This window comes from Phalacrocorax carbo, chromosome 21, assembly GCF_963921805.1.
Source record: "Phalacrocorax carbo chromosome 21, bPhaCar2.1, whole genome shotgun sequence".
NCBI lineage: Eukaryota > Metazoa > Chordata > Aves > Suliformes > Phalacrocoracidae > Phalacrocorax > Phalacrocorax carbo.
Genome location: NC_087533.1, coordinates 5,007,829 through 5,024,325, shown reverse-complemented (window position 1 = coordinate 5,024,325; position 16,497 = coordinate 5,007,829). Strand labels below are relative to the sequence as shown.

Here is a 16,497-nt window from a genome sequence, read left to right as displayed (position 1 = left end):
TCTGAACTGCCTTCTGGAGAGCCCGCTTTTGTCCACTGATAATACCTGCCTAAATTGCACATCTATTTTGGATAGTACAAATACTCCTTTCGGTCGCATTACTGTTTCTACCTCAACACCATGTCTGTGCTATGAACACAACCCTTGTTTCTGTTATGGGCAATGGGCTTCTTTCCCTCCAGTAGACTAACTTTTCCCGTTGCCTGCTTAGATGACACAATTGTGTACAAAGTCCAGAACCTCCAGTGGACGGCCGATTTCTCCGGTGATGTCACTCTGACATGGGCTCGGCCAAAAAGAATGTCCTCAACCTCCTGTGTCTACAACATCTATTACAGGTAGGCCTCCCATTACACTGCATGACCCGTTGCTATTCCTATCACATAAAGGCTAGGAGAAGCACGGCACAGGTATCGGTATGCCCGTGTTTGCAGCAAAGTACCATACAGAATCAGGCCTGAAAGACTGAGAGCTGTGCAGTCTGATTCTGCTTGGAAAATCTTCTAATACTTGGTTGCAAAGGAGACCCAAAATAGCTGTAACTAGGGGGGCTTTTGTGGAGAGCTGTATTTGTTTCCTCCATGACTGTTTAGTCAGCCAGTAATATGGCTATATTCAGTGGCGTATTTCAGCTTGGGTCTTGCCATTGTGGGACCGCTAACGATGAGAACAAGGTAAAGAAATTAGAGCACAGCAGTTATAGAAAACCTCAGAGCACAGTGCTTATAAGTCACTGAGTTATGTTTAGTTCAGGCTTTAAAAGAGCATCCTTTGAAGCTGGTGGTATGGCTTTACTGAAAAGGAAACTAAGCAGCAAGCTCGTAATGTACAGATAGATGGTTTCACCCTTTGCTACCAAACACGGTCCTGACAGGAGGGGTGTGACACTCTTGTGCAGGACGGTCGGTGAAAGCATTTGGAAGATTCTGGAAACCCACAGCAACAAAACCAACAGCGTCTTGAAAGTCCTCAAGCCTGACTGTACCTATCAGGTGAAAGTCCAAGTGCAGTGTCTCAGCCGAGTCTACAACACGAACGACTTCATCACCCTCCGGGCACCTGAAGGACGTAAGCAGACCTGCACGGTCATATCAGTGACCTGATGCATTCCGCTTCGCCTTAGAAAGTAGATACCTCAGAGGTATCCCCGTTACGAACAAAAGGAGCCTTTCCACAGGCCTGGGAATTGTGCTGGACTGGGAAAAAGGGCTGCGGGTTCCCTGTCTTGAGTCAGTCCTGCACTGAGTCACCAACCTGCCCTCTTTCTTGCCCATGACTTAGGGGTTTAGTATCACTGGGAAGTTCATCTCTTCTCACAGTGCAGTGAGGAGCCCATGGGACTGTTCAGTACCACATGCAAGGCGTGAGATCTTTCTAGCTGCAGAGTGGAGGTCAGGGTAAGGAAGGGATGCAAAACAAAGCAAAGGGATTAGCAAAATCCTAGCTTCACCACAGTCACTAAAAAGGCTTTATTGCTCCAGATGGGGGAGGAAAGAAGATGACATCTCCCATGAGCCAGGACCCTTTGGCCATTCCCTGCTCTGTCCCAACCTTGCAGGGAGACCGTGCTTTTCCCCAGTGATCTGGACACACCAACTGTGAGTGTCACTAACACCTCTGTTTCTCTCCCTAGTACCAGATGCTCCCTTTAACCTGCAGCTCTCTGTGAAAAAGGAAGCTGAGGGTGTGGTGACAGGCTGCTGGAGCCCCCCTGTGAACGCCCATGGCCTCATACGGGAATTCATTGTGAGTCCTGCTGCCTGGCGGGGCCAAGTCCAGATCGGTGGTGGGACAGGGAAGGCTGCTAAGGGCAGCTAGCCTTTCTGAAGACAGCTATCTCTGAAGGGGGGGGGGGCAGGAACATGACAGTTTGTAAAGGAAATCTGCTGAGAGCATTCAGCAAGTTGGGAGAAGAAATGCTGCACGGCTGTAGGCAGCAGCGCAGCCCTCAAGTTCATAATATAATTTCTGGCTCCCTTTCTAAGCTTCCTTACTTCTTTCTACCGACATTTTGACACAGAGGGACCTGTCACCCCATAGTATGGTTGACTATGGAGCCCTCATCCCTTGTTTTGGTGCTCCTAGGTGGAATACAGCCAGACTGGATCCAAGGAGTGGTCGTCCCTTAGAACCACCACGAACTACACTGAGATCAAAAACTTACAGGTCAACACGTTATACACAGTTAGAGTGAGTATTTTCAAAGTGCTATCCATGCATGCCCTAATTACTTTTCACTACATAGTCAAGTACCTGCTAAAAAAGTATGCTGTTAAAATTCTGCCCTTCAGTGACAACCCACAATGGGGGCTTGGCATTTGCGCTGCTAATGTATATAGGTCCAAGGCCTGAATTAAGGCCCTTGATATTCTCCTTCTCCCAGAAGGCCAGGCTGTATTATGAAATCTGCGCTGCTAATTGCCCATTCCAATGTCACTGCAATTGCAGCAGATCTCGGCCAGGGATAAATTTGGTCCTGACTGTGTCACTGAGAAAAGAAGCAGATGCGCCTGTGGGGAATGTATGCACATGGGAGAAGCTGGGTAATTATAGATGGAACTAATAAGAATAGGAAATGAAAGTCTGCACATTGGGCCCTAGGAAACGTGTACTGTGCCACTGTCCATCCTCCCTGTGCTGAATGAGCATGGGTTCTTTGGGGACTTCACTGGGAGGTGGGATAAACCCCTCTCCCTGCCCATGAATCAATATTATTCTCACACTTGCTTGGAGCAAGTCTTTCCTTCCTTGGTATTCCTTCCCATACTAATATGTTCCCAAATAAATCTTTGGAACTGGGTTCAGTGCTCGCATGGACTTCACCAGCAAGCTTCTTACCTACGTTATGGCTGATAGAGTCCAAAGCTCCTTATCTTGACGGACTCCTCATAAAGATCTCATAAAATAGTGGTTATCTGCAAAGAGGATCCTCCTCCTTCCTCTTAGATTCCTTTAATTGACTTAAAGTAGTCTGCTTTATCTCTGTAATAAGCATTTTATTGCCAAGTAATTAAGCTATTGTTTGCTTCAAAGTCCTTCTCCCATGAGCCCTGCCACGTCCGTAACCTTGCTCTAACCTCGTTCTGTTTGCATTATACAATGTTGGCGGCGTACATTTGTTCATATTAACTAACCCTCTTATTTGAAAAGGTTGCTGCAGTAACTAGTCGAGGAGTGGGAAATTGGAGTGATGCCAAATCCATAACCACCATAAAAGGCAAAGGTAAATGTTGTTGTTTCGGTCAATTCAGACAACATAGCAAAAAGGCTGCATACAAGCCTGCAGTGTTAGCATCAGCGTGCATAACTACCTCCTCATACTTCCTTCTCTGTTGAGAGTTTTACGCTGTTTAACAACTTTGCTGTACCATTTTGATCTGCCTCAAAGTTCAGTGCTAAGTCTGAATGGGTTGCTGACTCTTCCTCTAAACTCTGGGGCATGTAGGATGGAGGTGCTGCCCTAGAAGTGGGCGAGAAGCCCATCTAGAAGGTGCCTCTCTCTCCTGGACTGCAGGTGGATTCCCTCTGACTTGTGTAGGCTAGACCCTGCCTTCGTATAGGCGAGACACATTACCGCTAACTCCTTTGCTGTCACTGGCTGAAAGGATGCTTGCTCATTCTGCTCCCTCGTAGGTTATGATTAGAATGGTTTCTGCATCTCACTTAGGTTAGACCACTAAAAGACCACTAAGGCTCGCATGAACTATCACGACATTAGAGTAGATAAATTCAAACACAGTAAAACATTTCCCTCCAAACTGATTTTAGAAAAGCCTTTTGAAATAATTTGTATTCATGCCAGGTTTTCCCTCCAAACCTATATTCTGATGTCAAAATTGTCTGCTAATTTGTTAGATAACAGTGCATCCTCACTATGCTGACAAAGGAAGGAAAGAGATCACCACGCTACTAAAATTGCAGGATTCAGATAATATGAAGTACATGAGTACCTGATGGTTAGAAAAACAGGGGTGGAGAGAACCATAACAACTTTCATATCAGATTTTGCATGAGCGTTTGGCAGCTGTCCCCATCAATAGCTCCTGACCTCCCTCACCAGTTCCTCTGAAGGCCAGAAACCGTTAACTGCGGTATCAGATTGTGCCACTGAGTTCAGAAGTCAAATACCCGTGTCCAGACCTCTCTGGTTCCAGCCTGCGCCGAGCAAGGTGCAGATAAGGCAGCTTTTAGATGGCTTACTGAAAAAATGATGGAGGTACGCACGTTGGTGCCTTCTCTGAGGGGCACGTGTCTTAGAGACAGACAAGGTTGGGGCTGAAAAGATGGGGGATTCCTGGTCTGAGAGATGGTTGTAATAATGAAAGCCTGTATTTTACCTGTCCCTGCTTGATAAGTATTTGTATTTCTCTGTGCTGCGGTAACAGCTGTTTCTCCCTTTCTTTCCTTCCAGTCATTCCTCCACCTGTCATACACATTGAGGGCTACAGCGAGGACTCCATAAGTTTCAGCCTAAAAATGACTACTAATATCAAGGTAAAATTTTTACCTTTACTTCTGAAACTAGAATAAAGAAAAAAAGGCCTGCGTTGACTAAATGTTAAAAACTGGATGGGATAAGCTGCCACCCATTTTACTACTGCAATTACCTTTTGAAACTAGTTATTTCAAACCAGATCATTTCTTACTACTCATCAGCTGTCCCAGCGCTCTTAATTAGGGTGGCAAATACAATGCAAAGGCTTTCACCAGTGAGTCTTTAACTGCATGCAAAACCAGCTGAACTGATAGTTCGTATTGTGTGCCCTTGCTGCTTGACAGGTCAGCGGTTACGTTGTGAACATCTACTGGACATTTGATACACACAGGCAGGAAAAAAGGACTCTGATCATAGAAGGAGAAAAGTCCATCCAAAAAGGTAAATTCAGTGCAAAGTGTAGAATTCTGCTTTCGTCAACATTAAACAGAAGGTTTTATAGAAGGCTGTAGGACTTTTTTTCTTTTCTCTTTTTTTTTTCTTTTTTTTTTTTTTTTTTTTTTGCAACTGAGTAGTTTCTGTTTAGGAAAGAATAAATCTTGAGAGGACAAACCAGCAAATCCTTGGCCTCTCTTTTTAGGGCTTGGAGATTTCAAGCGTATTTGGGATTTATACTCCAGAGCCACACCAGCCTTTTCTCATCACATGGGAGGACTTTTTTTTTTTTTTGTGGTTCCTTATCTACTCTGCAAAAGGTCAACAGTCTCTTGGGCTTGTATACATGTCCCTGTTAATCACATTACTTTCTGGTTTGGAAAAGTCACTGGTGTGCACAATCTAGATATGGGAAAACACCCTGATACAGAAAAGCACAGGCTAGGTTAGATACCAGAGTCCCAGATGCTTCTGTATAAGGGAAAATGAATCAAAACACAAACCAAGAGAGGCAGGTTCCTGCCTAAGATTGTTTGATGCTGCTGACAGTTTCCCTGTGCTCTCACCCTGCCATTGCAGTACTTTGCCTTACCTAATAGTGCATGTTTCTCTTCTTGCTCAGTGGCAAATTTGACAGCACACACCCCCTATGAAATTTCTGCTTGGGCTAAGACGGAGCTGGGTGACAGCCCTCTGTCTTTTGTACATGTGGTGACCAGTGGGACAAGACCTGCACCACCAAGTCTCAAAGCCAAGGCCATCAACCAGACTGCGGTGGAGTGCAGCTGGACCGGACCGAGGAATGTCGTAAGGCACCCACTCTCTTTGCTCACCAGCCAGGACAGGGTCTAGCTCAGAGCCTCAGAACACAAGCAAAATCTTAAAACAGGATTATTTGTAGGGATTGAACTGCAGGGCTCTGAAAATTTTATGCCTAAAAAGCGAGGGAAAGCTCCTGCTGCCCCCTAGACAGAAGCAAAGAAAGCCTTCTTGTGGTCTATTTGTTCAGCCCCTGATCCGGTGGAGAAGTGGCTGAAATACAGACAGCATGATGCTCCACTGGTCTTTCAGCTGACTGCTGTGTTATCAGAGCTGAGCCCGGGATTTTAGGGTGGGGAGTGCAGAGGTGAGTGGGCAGACTGAACCTGAACTTGGGCAGGAGAGAGTGCCCAGAGGAAAAAGGGTCCTGTCTCTAAAAAGCAACAGTCAGTGAAAGTTTGGGTGGGAGCTCTGGCCCTTGCCGAAACCTGTGCCATCCTTGTGCTCTTCCTCTGCAGGTGTATGGCATCTTCTACGCCACATCCTTCCTAGAGCTGTACAGAAGCCCTCACAACACCACCACAACCTCCCACAACATCACTGTGATCGTGCAGCGGGACGAGCAGTACCTGTTTCTGGTAGGCTCCTTCTCTGTTCCCACTCCTACCTGCACTGTGGGCTGTAGTTTGGTGTCAAAGGGTGCAGGCACAGTATAAACCAGTATAAACCGCCGTGTTATCCTTTCAAGGTCCGTGTGATGTCTCCCTACCAAGGGCCACCATCTGACTACATTGTGGTGAAGATGATCCCTGACAACCGGCTTCCCCCTCGGCACCTCCACTCGGTGCACACTGGAAAGACGTTCGCAGTCATTAAGTGGGAATCACCCTATGATTCACCCGACCAGGACATGGTAACATCTCACAGCACCTTCTCCTGTCCCTTTGCATGCACAACCCTGGCTCAAAGACAGATCCCTGTCATGCTGCTGATGGAGAACTGACTCTGAGATCAGGTCTACCCTCCATCTAAATAGCTGTTATCAAAGATGCTGACACCTCTGGGACCTGCATTTCCTCTCTTCACGTTACCAGCCATTACCTCAGGCCCGTGACATTCACACTGCATTTAAAGAAAGCCAGGTCTGGGATATCTGTTGCTGAAGAAGTCTAAAAGCAAACCTGAGCATGTGCTAAAACACCTTTCTGGGCTTCAGCTTTGCCCTGGAGTCCAGGCTGGCCGGTGCCCGAGCACAGCCCACAGGCCAGCAGGACAGGCGTCCGGCCAGCCAGGCTGCAGGCTCTGCCTCCTGCTCCGGCCTCTGCCTCCTGCTCCGGCCTCTGCCGCCTGCTCCGGCCACGCCGGCGCAGCCCCAACAAAGCCCAGTTCTGTTTTCTGGCACGCTGGCATACAGTCAGGTCTTGCTCCATTGAAGGCGAGTAATTTTCTCAGCAAGCTTTCCGCTCCTATTCTGGTCCAGAGACTTTAACAGAAAAGGTTTAAAGGTATAAATCTTCCCGGCAAAACTGGACACTTAGGGCAGGAGTTTGCATTGCATCCTCGTGATTCATCAAGCAATACAACCTGCAATTTTCCTCCTGCCCTCATCTGTGCCAGTAACTGCATTTTCTGTATCTGTAAAATATTGATCTTGGGCAAGGATCCAGCTAGTCCAGCAAAAGGCTTGAAATCTTTCTTCCCAGGCTTTCTGCAGGCATGGTTTAATTTAAATTTTGTCCCCTCGCATCTAATGTCCTGCCATTGTATGGGATTGCTAGCATGTCTGCAGGAAAGTAAGATCTTTCACTGTGTGTGCTTTTCCTCCCCCGCCAGTTATATGCTGTCGCAGTTAAAGATTTAGTAAGAAAAACAGATAAAATCTACAAAGTGAAAACCCGGAACAGCACGGTAGAGTACACCATTAAGAAACTTGAACCGGGAGGCAAATACCATGTGATTGTTCAACTGGGAAATATGAGCAAAGAATCCAGCATGAAGATCAACACAGGTAAGGGAAAGAGTACTACTGGGCGGGTGCCGGGGTGAGTCCTTGCAGCACTGTCCACTAGAGGGAATCCAGCACCCGTCCCACACACCATCCATCCCACTGCTCTGCTGGTTGGAGGCTGCAGTAGTGCTTCTGCATCTCTTGGGCCTCTCCCGCAGCCAAAGCCCAGTTCTGAGAGGCCTCCCTGCAGCTGCCGGGGAAGGCAATTAAGCCCCAGACAACAGCAGCAGAGACAAAGCCTCTCAAACAATAGCTGGGGAGTTTTTCTCCTGCCTAGGTGGAGATGGGAGAGACACCTGTATGGCTGTGGGGACACCATGAAGTACCATTATATTCCTACCATGAAAACCCACTGGAAAAGCTCCTACCAGCTTACATGCCACAGTGTCCCCTCCTCCAGTACAGCCCCTCTCTAAGGATAGGATTGTGCTGATGCCCAATAAATACTAAGTTTCAGAAGTGATGCCATTGCTGTTTCTCAGCTGAAAGAAAAGTGCCATCACTGTTCAAACCTAACCCACCTGCCATTTTCTTCTCATTTGCAGTTCCGCTGTCTGCACCAGATGCATTAAAAATTATAACAGAAAATGACCATATTCTGCTTTTCTGGAAGAGTTTGGCATTAAAGGAAAGTCATTTCAATGAAAGCCGGGTGAGTTGTGCCGTCTCTCCCATCCTACAGGCAGTGTTTCAGAAAAACCTAGAGCAGAGTGACTGCAGGGCTCCTGCACAGACTCTTTGAAATACACCAGTACGCTCTGCTCCCCTAAGTGTCCTTGATGAGCCCTCTACACACAGCTCATTTCAATTCGCATCATGACTGAGGCACTAAAGCTGATAGATCCATTCGGTCACCTTTTAGGAACACGATTTTCCTCTTGAAAAAGGTCAATTGCCCCACGTGTGAAAGGACTGGGAATAGGACACTGCCCCGCCGTGCTGGGAAGCACATCGGTAGTGTCTGAGAATTGTCATTATTTAGACTTTGATAGAAAATCTGTGACACGTTCTCTGTCAGGGCCTGGGCAGATAGCAACCTACACCAAAAAAGCCATCGCCATTATTGGACTCTGTGCTTTGGGTGGTCTCGGGTGGGTTCTAAGAACAGAGTGAACCAGGCAGACCGAAACCTCCTCCCTGAACTGGCCAGGGTCAAGGCACACTGACGGATGCCTGGAGGAGGCTCCACATTGCTCTCTCCCAGCTGATAGCCCAATGCATTTCATGAAAGCTAGGTTCAGGAGGAAAAACAAGTTTCATAGCCCTGTCAGAAGGAGCAAACCTGACCTCTGCAGCTGAGCGACTTGGGCTTTGTGTCTTTGTTTTCACAACTCTCAGGGTTACGAGATCCACATGTTTGACAGCTTGATGAACACCACTGCTTATCTTGGGAACACCACAGAAAACTTCTTCAAAGTTTCCAACCTGAAGATAGGTCACAACTATTCATTCACTGTTCAGGCCAGGTGCCTGTATAGTGGGCAGATGTGTGGTGAGCCAGCCACGCTTCTCTACGATGAACTAGGAACTGGTAAGTCCCTGGCATTTTCACCATCCTCCTTAACCAAGACTAACGAAAGCCTCGCAAACTCACTAGAGGAATGTGCTGTCAGTTGCACATGGCGCTTCTCTCCCTCCCTTACCTGTAGGCGAAGACTATTCTGCAACAAAAAACGGTAGGTCCACAGATGTCGCTGCCATCGTGGTACCGGTGCTGTTCCTGCTGCTGGTGACCCTCGGGATCGGCTTCGTGGTGCTGTACATGAGGCACAGACGGCTGCAGAACAGCTTCACTGCCTTTGCAAACAGCCACTACAGCTCCCGCCTGGGCTCGGCCATATTCTCCTCGGGAGATGATCTAGGTACGTAGCCCTTGGTTTCATGCAACGGCGTTTCAGGACAGCCTTAAGACCGAGAAATCAGTGCAAAGCCTAATGGCGCTGTCATACTTTGGGCCACCTTTGGTATAAAGATCTCTGTGGATTTGATCTTGTCCTAAGAGTACAAAGCTGGCCTAGGATAAACGTTTTTAGCAACTTCATTTAAACCACTGCTACTAATGCAAATCAGTTAAAACCTGAATATAGCAGATATGACAACCAGGTAAGAGCACGAGCGAGGCCACAATATACTGGTTTTGAGGGCAGTTTTGTGGCCAGCTTCAGTAGCCCGGTTAGTGATGCCCCATGAAACGCTGAGGGCAGCATAACAGCACTCTGGGTTTGTTTTTCAGGAGATGAGGATGACGAAGCCCCAATGATAACTGGATTTTCAGATGATGTTCCTATGGTCATCGCATGAAGCGCATTTCTGACTGTAAAAACCAAATGGTGTAAATATTTTATTTGATAAAAATAGTTGATTGTTTATTTTAAAAATGCACTTTGAGTTGCAATATGTTATTTTTATATGGGCCAAAAAAATTTTAAAAATACACTTTGTAGTAATCAACTGTGAATTGCAGACTAGGTTGGTTTAGTAACAAATTGCTTTGATTTAACATTACTTTAGTCTTACAAGGCTATGCTTGCTGGGCATGCTTTTAAGTCTGTGAGATATTTTCTGTTGACTAAATTGGCTACTCGTTTTATTTTTCTAAGACAAGAATAAATTTATTTAAAAAAATTTCAGGAGATTATATATGTAGAGAGAGATAAGTAATATAGTCCCTGAAGGTTTTGATTTTACTTTAAAAAAAAAAATCCTTTGGACTTTGTTTTATATGAAAGTATTTTTGTTGTGTTAATTTATTGGGAAATCTGCTTGAGAACAGATTTCCAAAGTCGTCAGACATTGTACACATTATTGTGTAGAATATGTGCCACTTTCTTTTGCAAGGCAGTAGTATCTCATCATCCCCATCATTGTTCTTGCCATGATAATAAAAACCCCTTATTTTTCCATATTTTTCCCCCATATTAAAAGACCCAATCTTTCAGCAATCTCAGAGCCCAAGTCAAGATACTGCAGCACGTACTTTATGTATGAGTTTAGCTTCCTGCTGCTGTACCTATAAGCCAAAAGCATCCCTACCAGGCCGTGCTGCCAAGGGTCACGCAAACCCTTGCACGTGGGTCTGACATTGCATGGGCCATTAGCAGGAGGGTTTCTGGGGCTCTGCACACAGGAGAGCGGTTACTCCTGGGCAGCAGCGCCGCAGCATCCTTTTACAGCGCTGTGCAAGTGCCCGGGCTTTGCAGTTTTGACCCTCGCTTTCAGGTGAGCAGCAACAACAGTCCGTGCCACGCCCTACCTTCCCACCGCTACCCAAACCCCTTGGGAGGGCACCTGCAGTTCCCAAGCTGCTGACCATGCCCGTCATACCTGCCCTAATTGATCCGTACCTTACGTCAGTAACGCCACTGGAAAGATTTGCCGCTACCTGAAGGTAAAGGAGGCCTTAAAACGCACTTCCCACCTAATCAGGACACCTTTCCTCCGTGGAGCTTCTCTAAGATGCTAATATGTTGGCGGGACGGAAGGGGGAGCCTCCACTGTGTGCAGCTAGGAAACAGCTTCGCATACAGATTTTCCACAGTCATACAGAGCGGTAATTGCTGAGCACCTAAATTGATTTGGTCTACAGCATGGATTCGATCCTCCTTCATTAGCATTTCCTAAAAGTAGCTGTAGTTGTACCTTCAGCTTTAGAAGTAACATATTTACGTGTGCATATATATTATTTTCCCATCACTAGTCATCTCACATTCCCAGTAGACATAATACTGTCTACAGAGCTAAGCGGTAGGAATGTCTGGTTACCATTGTCAAGCTTTTTCTGTGATAGCAAGATGTGAATCTCACCAACAATCCAACTACTTGCCAGCCCAAGAGCGACGACGCGAGCGGACACTCACGGGTCACGCCTGTCCATGCTCTATATATGCAAAGCTTCGCACCAGTAAAATACAGCACACTGTCTTGTCACAGTTTTCTTTGTTTAAACCAAAAGTATTTTTGCAGTGTAAATTAAGTTATAATTGCAGTCTTCCTACAGATGAAATGAGAGAGGCCAACTATGTTTTGATACGTGACTAATCCATTTAATTTCACATACAGAAGATGTATAAAAAGTTGAAGTTCTGTATGGTTTGATACTCTATAGAAATACTAACTCTATTTTCAATTACTGGTGTTATCATTCCCGGTGACAGTTTTTTTCCCCCAAAGCTGGGACCAAACTATAATCAGATTTTTATAAGTAGCAGTGAGCTTACAGAGTTGCAATATTTTTACCTTGTTAGTGGGTCAGGTGCTGTTCAGGGCTAAAAATTTTGAGTAAATCAACCCAGCATGTATAGCTCAATTTGCCTAGAATTACAGCTACATGGAGAGACCAGAATCTGACCCAGAGGCTCTAAAGATAAAAATCAAAAGATTTTATACAGGAAAGCAAGCCTAAAAGCAGAGTTACAGAGTACTGAACCCTTTCCTTATTAAGCAAATATTTGTGGCACAGGTGGCAGAGAACTACAGTATAGTATCCCAGAAGATGGCACCTCTCTGGTGAGAATTACTACTGGTTAAATACCGCTGCTTCGCTCCCCCAGGGTAAATCCCGCTCGAGTACGGCGAGTAGAATTTAGCCCGTCTCGTGTCTCTATCTGAAAGACAGATGCCAAGGGGGACCCTTGTAACCACTTCATGTTTTGCAGAAATCCTGTGGTTGGATGCTTTCAAGCATCAGCTGGGGGACAGGTCACTTCTGGCCACTCTGAAAGGCTCCTTTGTACCCGTGGCTCAGCAACGCTTGCACAGGGCTCGGTCTATCGCCAGCAAAGCGTTTTGTTGTAACGCTGTACTCAGAAGCAATGCTCCCAGTTACCGGTGCCTCGCTAATGCAACGGGGGTGGAACAGAGCCCTCTGCGTCGGGTCTGCAGTGTCGCCCCTGCACTGCACAGGGGCTTTGGGGCCCTGCAGCGGGCAGGCTTTGTGCAAAGCTGAATCTACCTTATGTGGACAGTACTGTAACGCACAGGCACACCCTACTCTCTGAGACTTTCCCCTCATTGCAAAAAATCACCACTGTGCTCTCAGCAAAGCAACTTCACAGGGCTAGTGTATTTTATATATAGATAGAGAAGTCTAAGCCCCAGGCAGGGAGTGAGCAGGATAGATGCAGTTCTGGGTAAACTGTATATTTTTATGAACTTTTGAAGCATGGAATCTTGTTCATAGAGACATATAGAGGGTGGGAGGGTTCTGGTGTAAATGTGGTACATGGATGTGGATACATATTTTGCTTTGGTTTTGTTTCAGTAGCCTTATGCAATGTGACATGAATCGTTACCCAAACAGTTGGGAGGTGACTTGGGTTTACCTCACAGGAACCCAGTGAAATATTTAGATCCATAAGGAAAAAAAGGGGTATGGAAAGTACCCTGGCTAGGAGGAACTTCTTCCAGTTAATTTGTGTTTGCATCCATTTCAGATTTCATTGCAGATGCCTGCTGGTACGCTTAAGTCCATTTGAACTAAAGGCTAAAGTTGAATATGAAAATCTGGAGGGGTTTTGGATCATGAGGCTTGTTTTGCTCTGGCTTGGTTTTTTTTTGAGGTTTTTTTTTTTGGGGGGTGGGGGTTTTGTTTTTTCAAGAAGGGACAGGGAGATGCCATTTTCCAGGCTTGAGATCTGAACACCCGTTCAAGGTCAAAAAAAGCGATCCTTTCAGCCTGAATAAATCACTCCTTCAGCCGTCAGCTGCTGCCTCCTCCATAAAATGGCTGCGGCACACCGCTCGCCCCAGCTCCCACAGCGACCCGCACACGCGACCGCCTTCACGGAGCCCAGCACCCGTTCCAGGCGTGCACAGGAGCCAGCCGGAGCACGAGCTTACAGCTCCTCTGCTGCTTGCCCGATGGCCTGTACCCCACAGAAACGCTCAGAGAGGGGCGAAGCATGTTGTGTTGACCGCAGGGGAAAACTGTACATGCAGATATTTCATCTGCAGAATAGCTGGCGTGCTGTAAGTTCATGCCCTGGCTAACCCTGCCGTAACTTGTTCCACGTGCTCCTACCTTGACGCAGCATTAGCAGGAGAGAGATGCAGATTTAGTACTGGGAAAAGCCTGTTTTCCTTGGACAGAGGTCAAGTTACATATAGATGTATCCCAGCACATACCCAGCCAGAAAGGGGAGGAGAGAGCATTTGAGTGTGAGGCAGCACGTGCCTGGCTACCCACATCCACCCCATCGTCTTTTGGCGTAGTGACCAAAGGACCTTTGTGTTTTCAGGTCGCCTTCGCGGTCACAAAATGGTATTGCTTCCTGCTGGTTTCCAGAAACCGTGGGAGAAATGACTTGAAAGCTCCTGTCTGGGTGGAGGGCGATCTGCCTCGCCCAGACAACCGATGAGGCAGGATTTATTTACTAATCCTGTTTCTAGAGCCACCAAAAGCAGCTCCAAACTCAAATTGGCCACCAGGGAAAGCTCACCTGAGCCAGCGACTCTCACCGAGCAGCACACCCTTTCCTCGCTGGGCAGATTTCAGTCTTAGGGTCTGCGTATGCTTGAAATCTCTTTGTAGGGACAGAGAAGTATTTAATGACAAACTTCACTAATTTTCTGGTGGAGATGTAAAATTGTGTTCAGGAAAGACAAAAATAACATCTTCCAAAACAACTTTCAGGTCTTCTTCAAATGGACTTCAGAAGGGAAATGGTGCAATTGAGTTAGTTACTCTTGGACCCAGAGAACATCTTCATTACTGGAACTAGCTGTAACATTTATAATTAATCCTTCAAAATGTGCAGCAGTCTACAAGCAGCGAGTCTGTAGTGAGGTTTTTAGAGGTAGTGTCAACTTCTAATCTGGTTCCTTAAGTGAAGTTTAATATTATACCATTTAAATTGCTACTCTATGTCCTTTTTTTTTTTTTATTCACAATTTCTGCTATGTTGTTATTGCACAATTTTGAAGGAATTTTTGTCTGTCAATTTTTTTCCACTTAATGATAATAATAAAAATGGACTGGGTGAACAAAACAATTTCTGGTTTCCAAAATTATTATCTAGCCTCTGTGTGCCTAGTGCAATAAAAAGGAGACTTTCTTCTGAACCGAATTTGATTTTTGTTTTACATTAGAAGGACGCACTGTATAACGTAACAGGATGATCAGAAATGGAAAATTTGAGCTTTCTGCAGAAGGAGCAGCAGAGCCCTACTTGAAAGGTACCACTAACATTCGTAATGCAATCACGTATGTGGCTAGTTCTCGGTCCCTTCCTTCAAGGTCAGCACGCAGCACCCTCAGACACCAGACAACATTTTGAGCCTCCCCGAGCTCCACCTCCAACGCCTCTGGCGCCAAGCCTGGCTTGCCGCTCTCATCACACGTTATTTCCCCGGTTAAAATCCATTTCCACAACCATCCTGTCCCCACGCTGCGCGGTGCGTTTGCACGGTTTGGCTGTTGCTGCTTGAAACCCTGTGTGTGCGAGTACACCTGACACCCAAGCAGCGGAAACAAAGCAGAATTACTACTCACAGAGAGAGGTAATGAGCAGGCAGCAGCCTCTTCACACGCACCTCATTTTTTAGCCTACATAACTGGAAAGGCAACGTGTGAGCTTGGTGGACATAACTGAGGCATGCAAGCGTCTTAAGTGTTGCACTTCATTAATGTTTAGCTTAAGGCAACATTAACAAACAGCCGTTCCTTCCTCCCTGTTGCCCCTTTCTTTATGAATGAAGCTGATTTTTCCCTATTGTTGCTGAAATAGATTGGTCGCCCCAGGAAGTACAAGGAGTTACACCTCATTCCCGTGCACCTACTGTCTGCTAAAGCAGTCAACGTGACTCTTAAGCTTCAGTGCTAAGTATCACTGAGAAAAATCTTGAAAGCGCAAAGGCTTGACAGGAAAGAGATCTGTTCATGCCTCCCCTCCTAACAAAACTTGCAGATTTTTATGGATAGGAAGAATTTTCCCACTAATCCTTTACTGCCTTCACCAAAACTGTATTTATCAATTTACCTTGTGATGGACTGAAGAAATACTGCTCTGAGCGACCCAGCCTCTCCTTCTGGTCCCACCATCCCACCCACAAACCTTTCCCTGGGCTGCCCGTGGACTTCTTATATCAAGACCCCACTGGCCCTCACCTGATCCTCACTTTCAGACCCATTACCAGGAAAGCAGCCAGAAAGTCACAGGTGCAGACAAAACCCGCCTACCCTGGAAGTCTGCACTGGAATTTTTTCCTGGATCTTTTCTTTGTATCTTCTCCCTTTTTATTGCTTTTATGACCTTTCCTTATCCTCTAGCCTCTAAATGCAACAAGCTCTTGAAAGATAAGACAGTTTCTCGTAAAGTCTCTATATAGCACCTGTGCAAGTAAGTATACCCTGCTCTCAAACACTTCAGGTAATGGTATTAGGCAATGATTCCTAACAAATAACAGTATCTTAAATATTGCGGAGCACGCTGGCAGTTCTCAAATAAATCTCCCAGCTTTGCTCTAATGTGACTTCATTTTCTCTTTGAGACCCTGGTTGTCTTTTGTTTTACATCTGAACCCAAGCATGCCACAGGAAGCACCCAGACCCCTCTTCCCCGCTGCTTTCAGGCTGGAGAGTCAAGGGTTTAATGAAGAAATACAGCTAGGCATGATGGCACGGGCTCATGCGTATTTCTCCAAGCCTCCTCTTCCCCATAGCACCCTCTGAATCGAACACATCTGGCAAAGGGGGAGAGGTCTCAGAAGATGCCACTATCCTATGTGTTCCTTGAAAGCAGGTGGCTATGAAGAGGAAAGAGGTCCAGGTGAGCGTTCCTGCTGCAAAACATTTTTCCCCACTATGAGTCAGACGAGAATCCATTGAGCCAGAGGAACCCAACCACCAGAGGAGCTTCAGCTG

At 46.2% G+C, this 16,497-nt stretch overlaps 1 protein-coding gene across 2 annotated transcripts in view; it reads left to right on the top strand.

Annotated features, from left to right (window-relative positions):
• Positions 1-14,696, top strand: part of SORL1 (sortilin related receptor 1) — a 53,305-nt gene extending 38,609 nt beyond the window's left edge. For both annotated transcript variants that reach the window (XM_064471034.1, XM_064471033.1), the window contains exons 34-48: positions 212-338; positions 899-1,068; positions 1,634-1,746; positions 2,086-2,190; positions 3,151-3,223; positions 4,412-4,494; positions 4,780-4,876; positions 5,493-5,677; positions 6,148-6,267; positions 6,378-6,542; positions 7,463-7,637; positions 8,183-8,289; positions 8,976-9,168; positions 9,287-9,499; positions 9,871-14,696. In XM_064471034.1, the coding sequence (XP_064327104.1) occupies positions 212-338; positions 899-1,068; positions 1,634-1,746; positions 2,086-2,190; positions 3,151-3,223; positions 4,412-4,494; positions 4,780-4,876; positions 5,493-5,677; positions 6,148-6,267; positions 6,378-6,542; positions 7,463-7,637; positions 8,183-8,289; positions 8,976-9,168; positions 9,287-9,499; positions 9,871-9,938 (1,994 nt within the window). In that variant the 3' untranslated portion in view covers positions 9,939-14,696. The remainder of the gene's footprint in view (positions 1-211; positions 339-898; positions 1,069-1,633; positions 1,747-2,085; positions 2,191-3,150; positions 3,224-4,411; positions 4,495-4,779; positions 4,877-5,492; positions 5,678-6,147; positions 6,268-6,377; positions 6,543-7,462; positions 7,638-8,182; positions 8,290-8,975; positions 9,169-9,286; positions 9,500-9,870) is intronic.
• Positions 14,697-16,497: the final 1,801 nt, after the last annotated feature.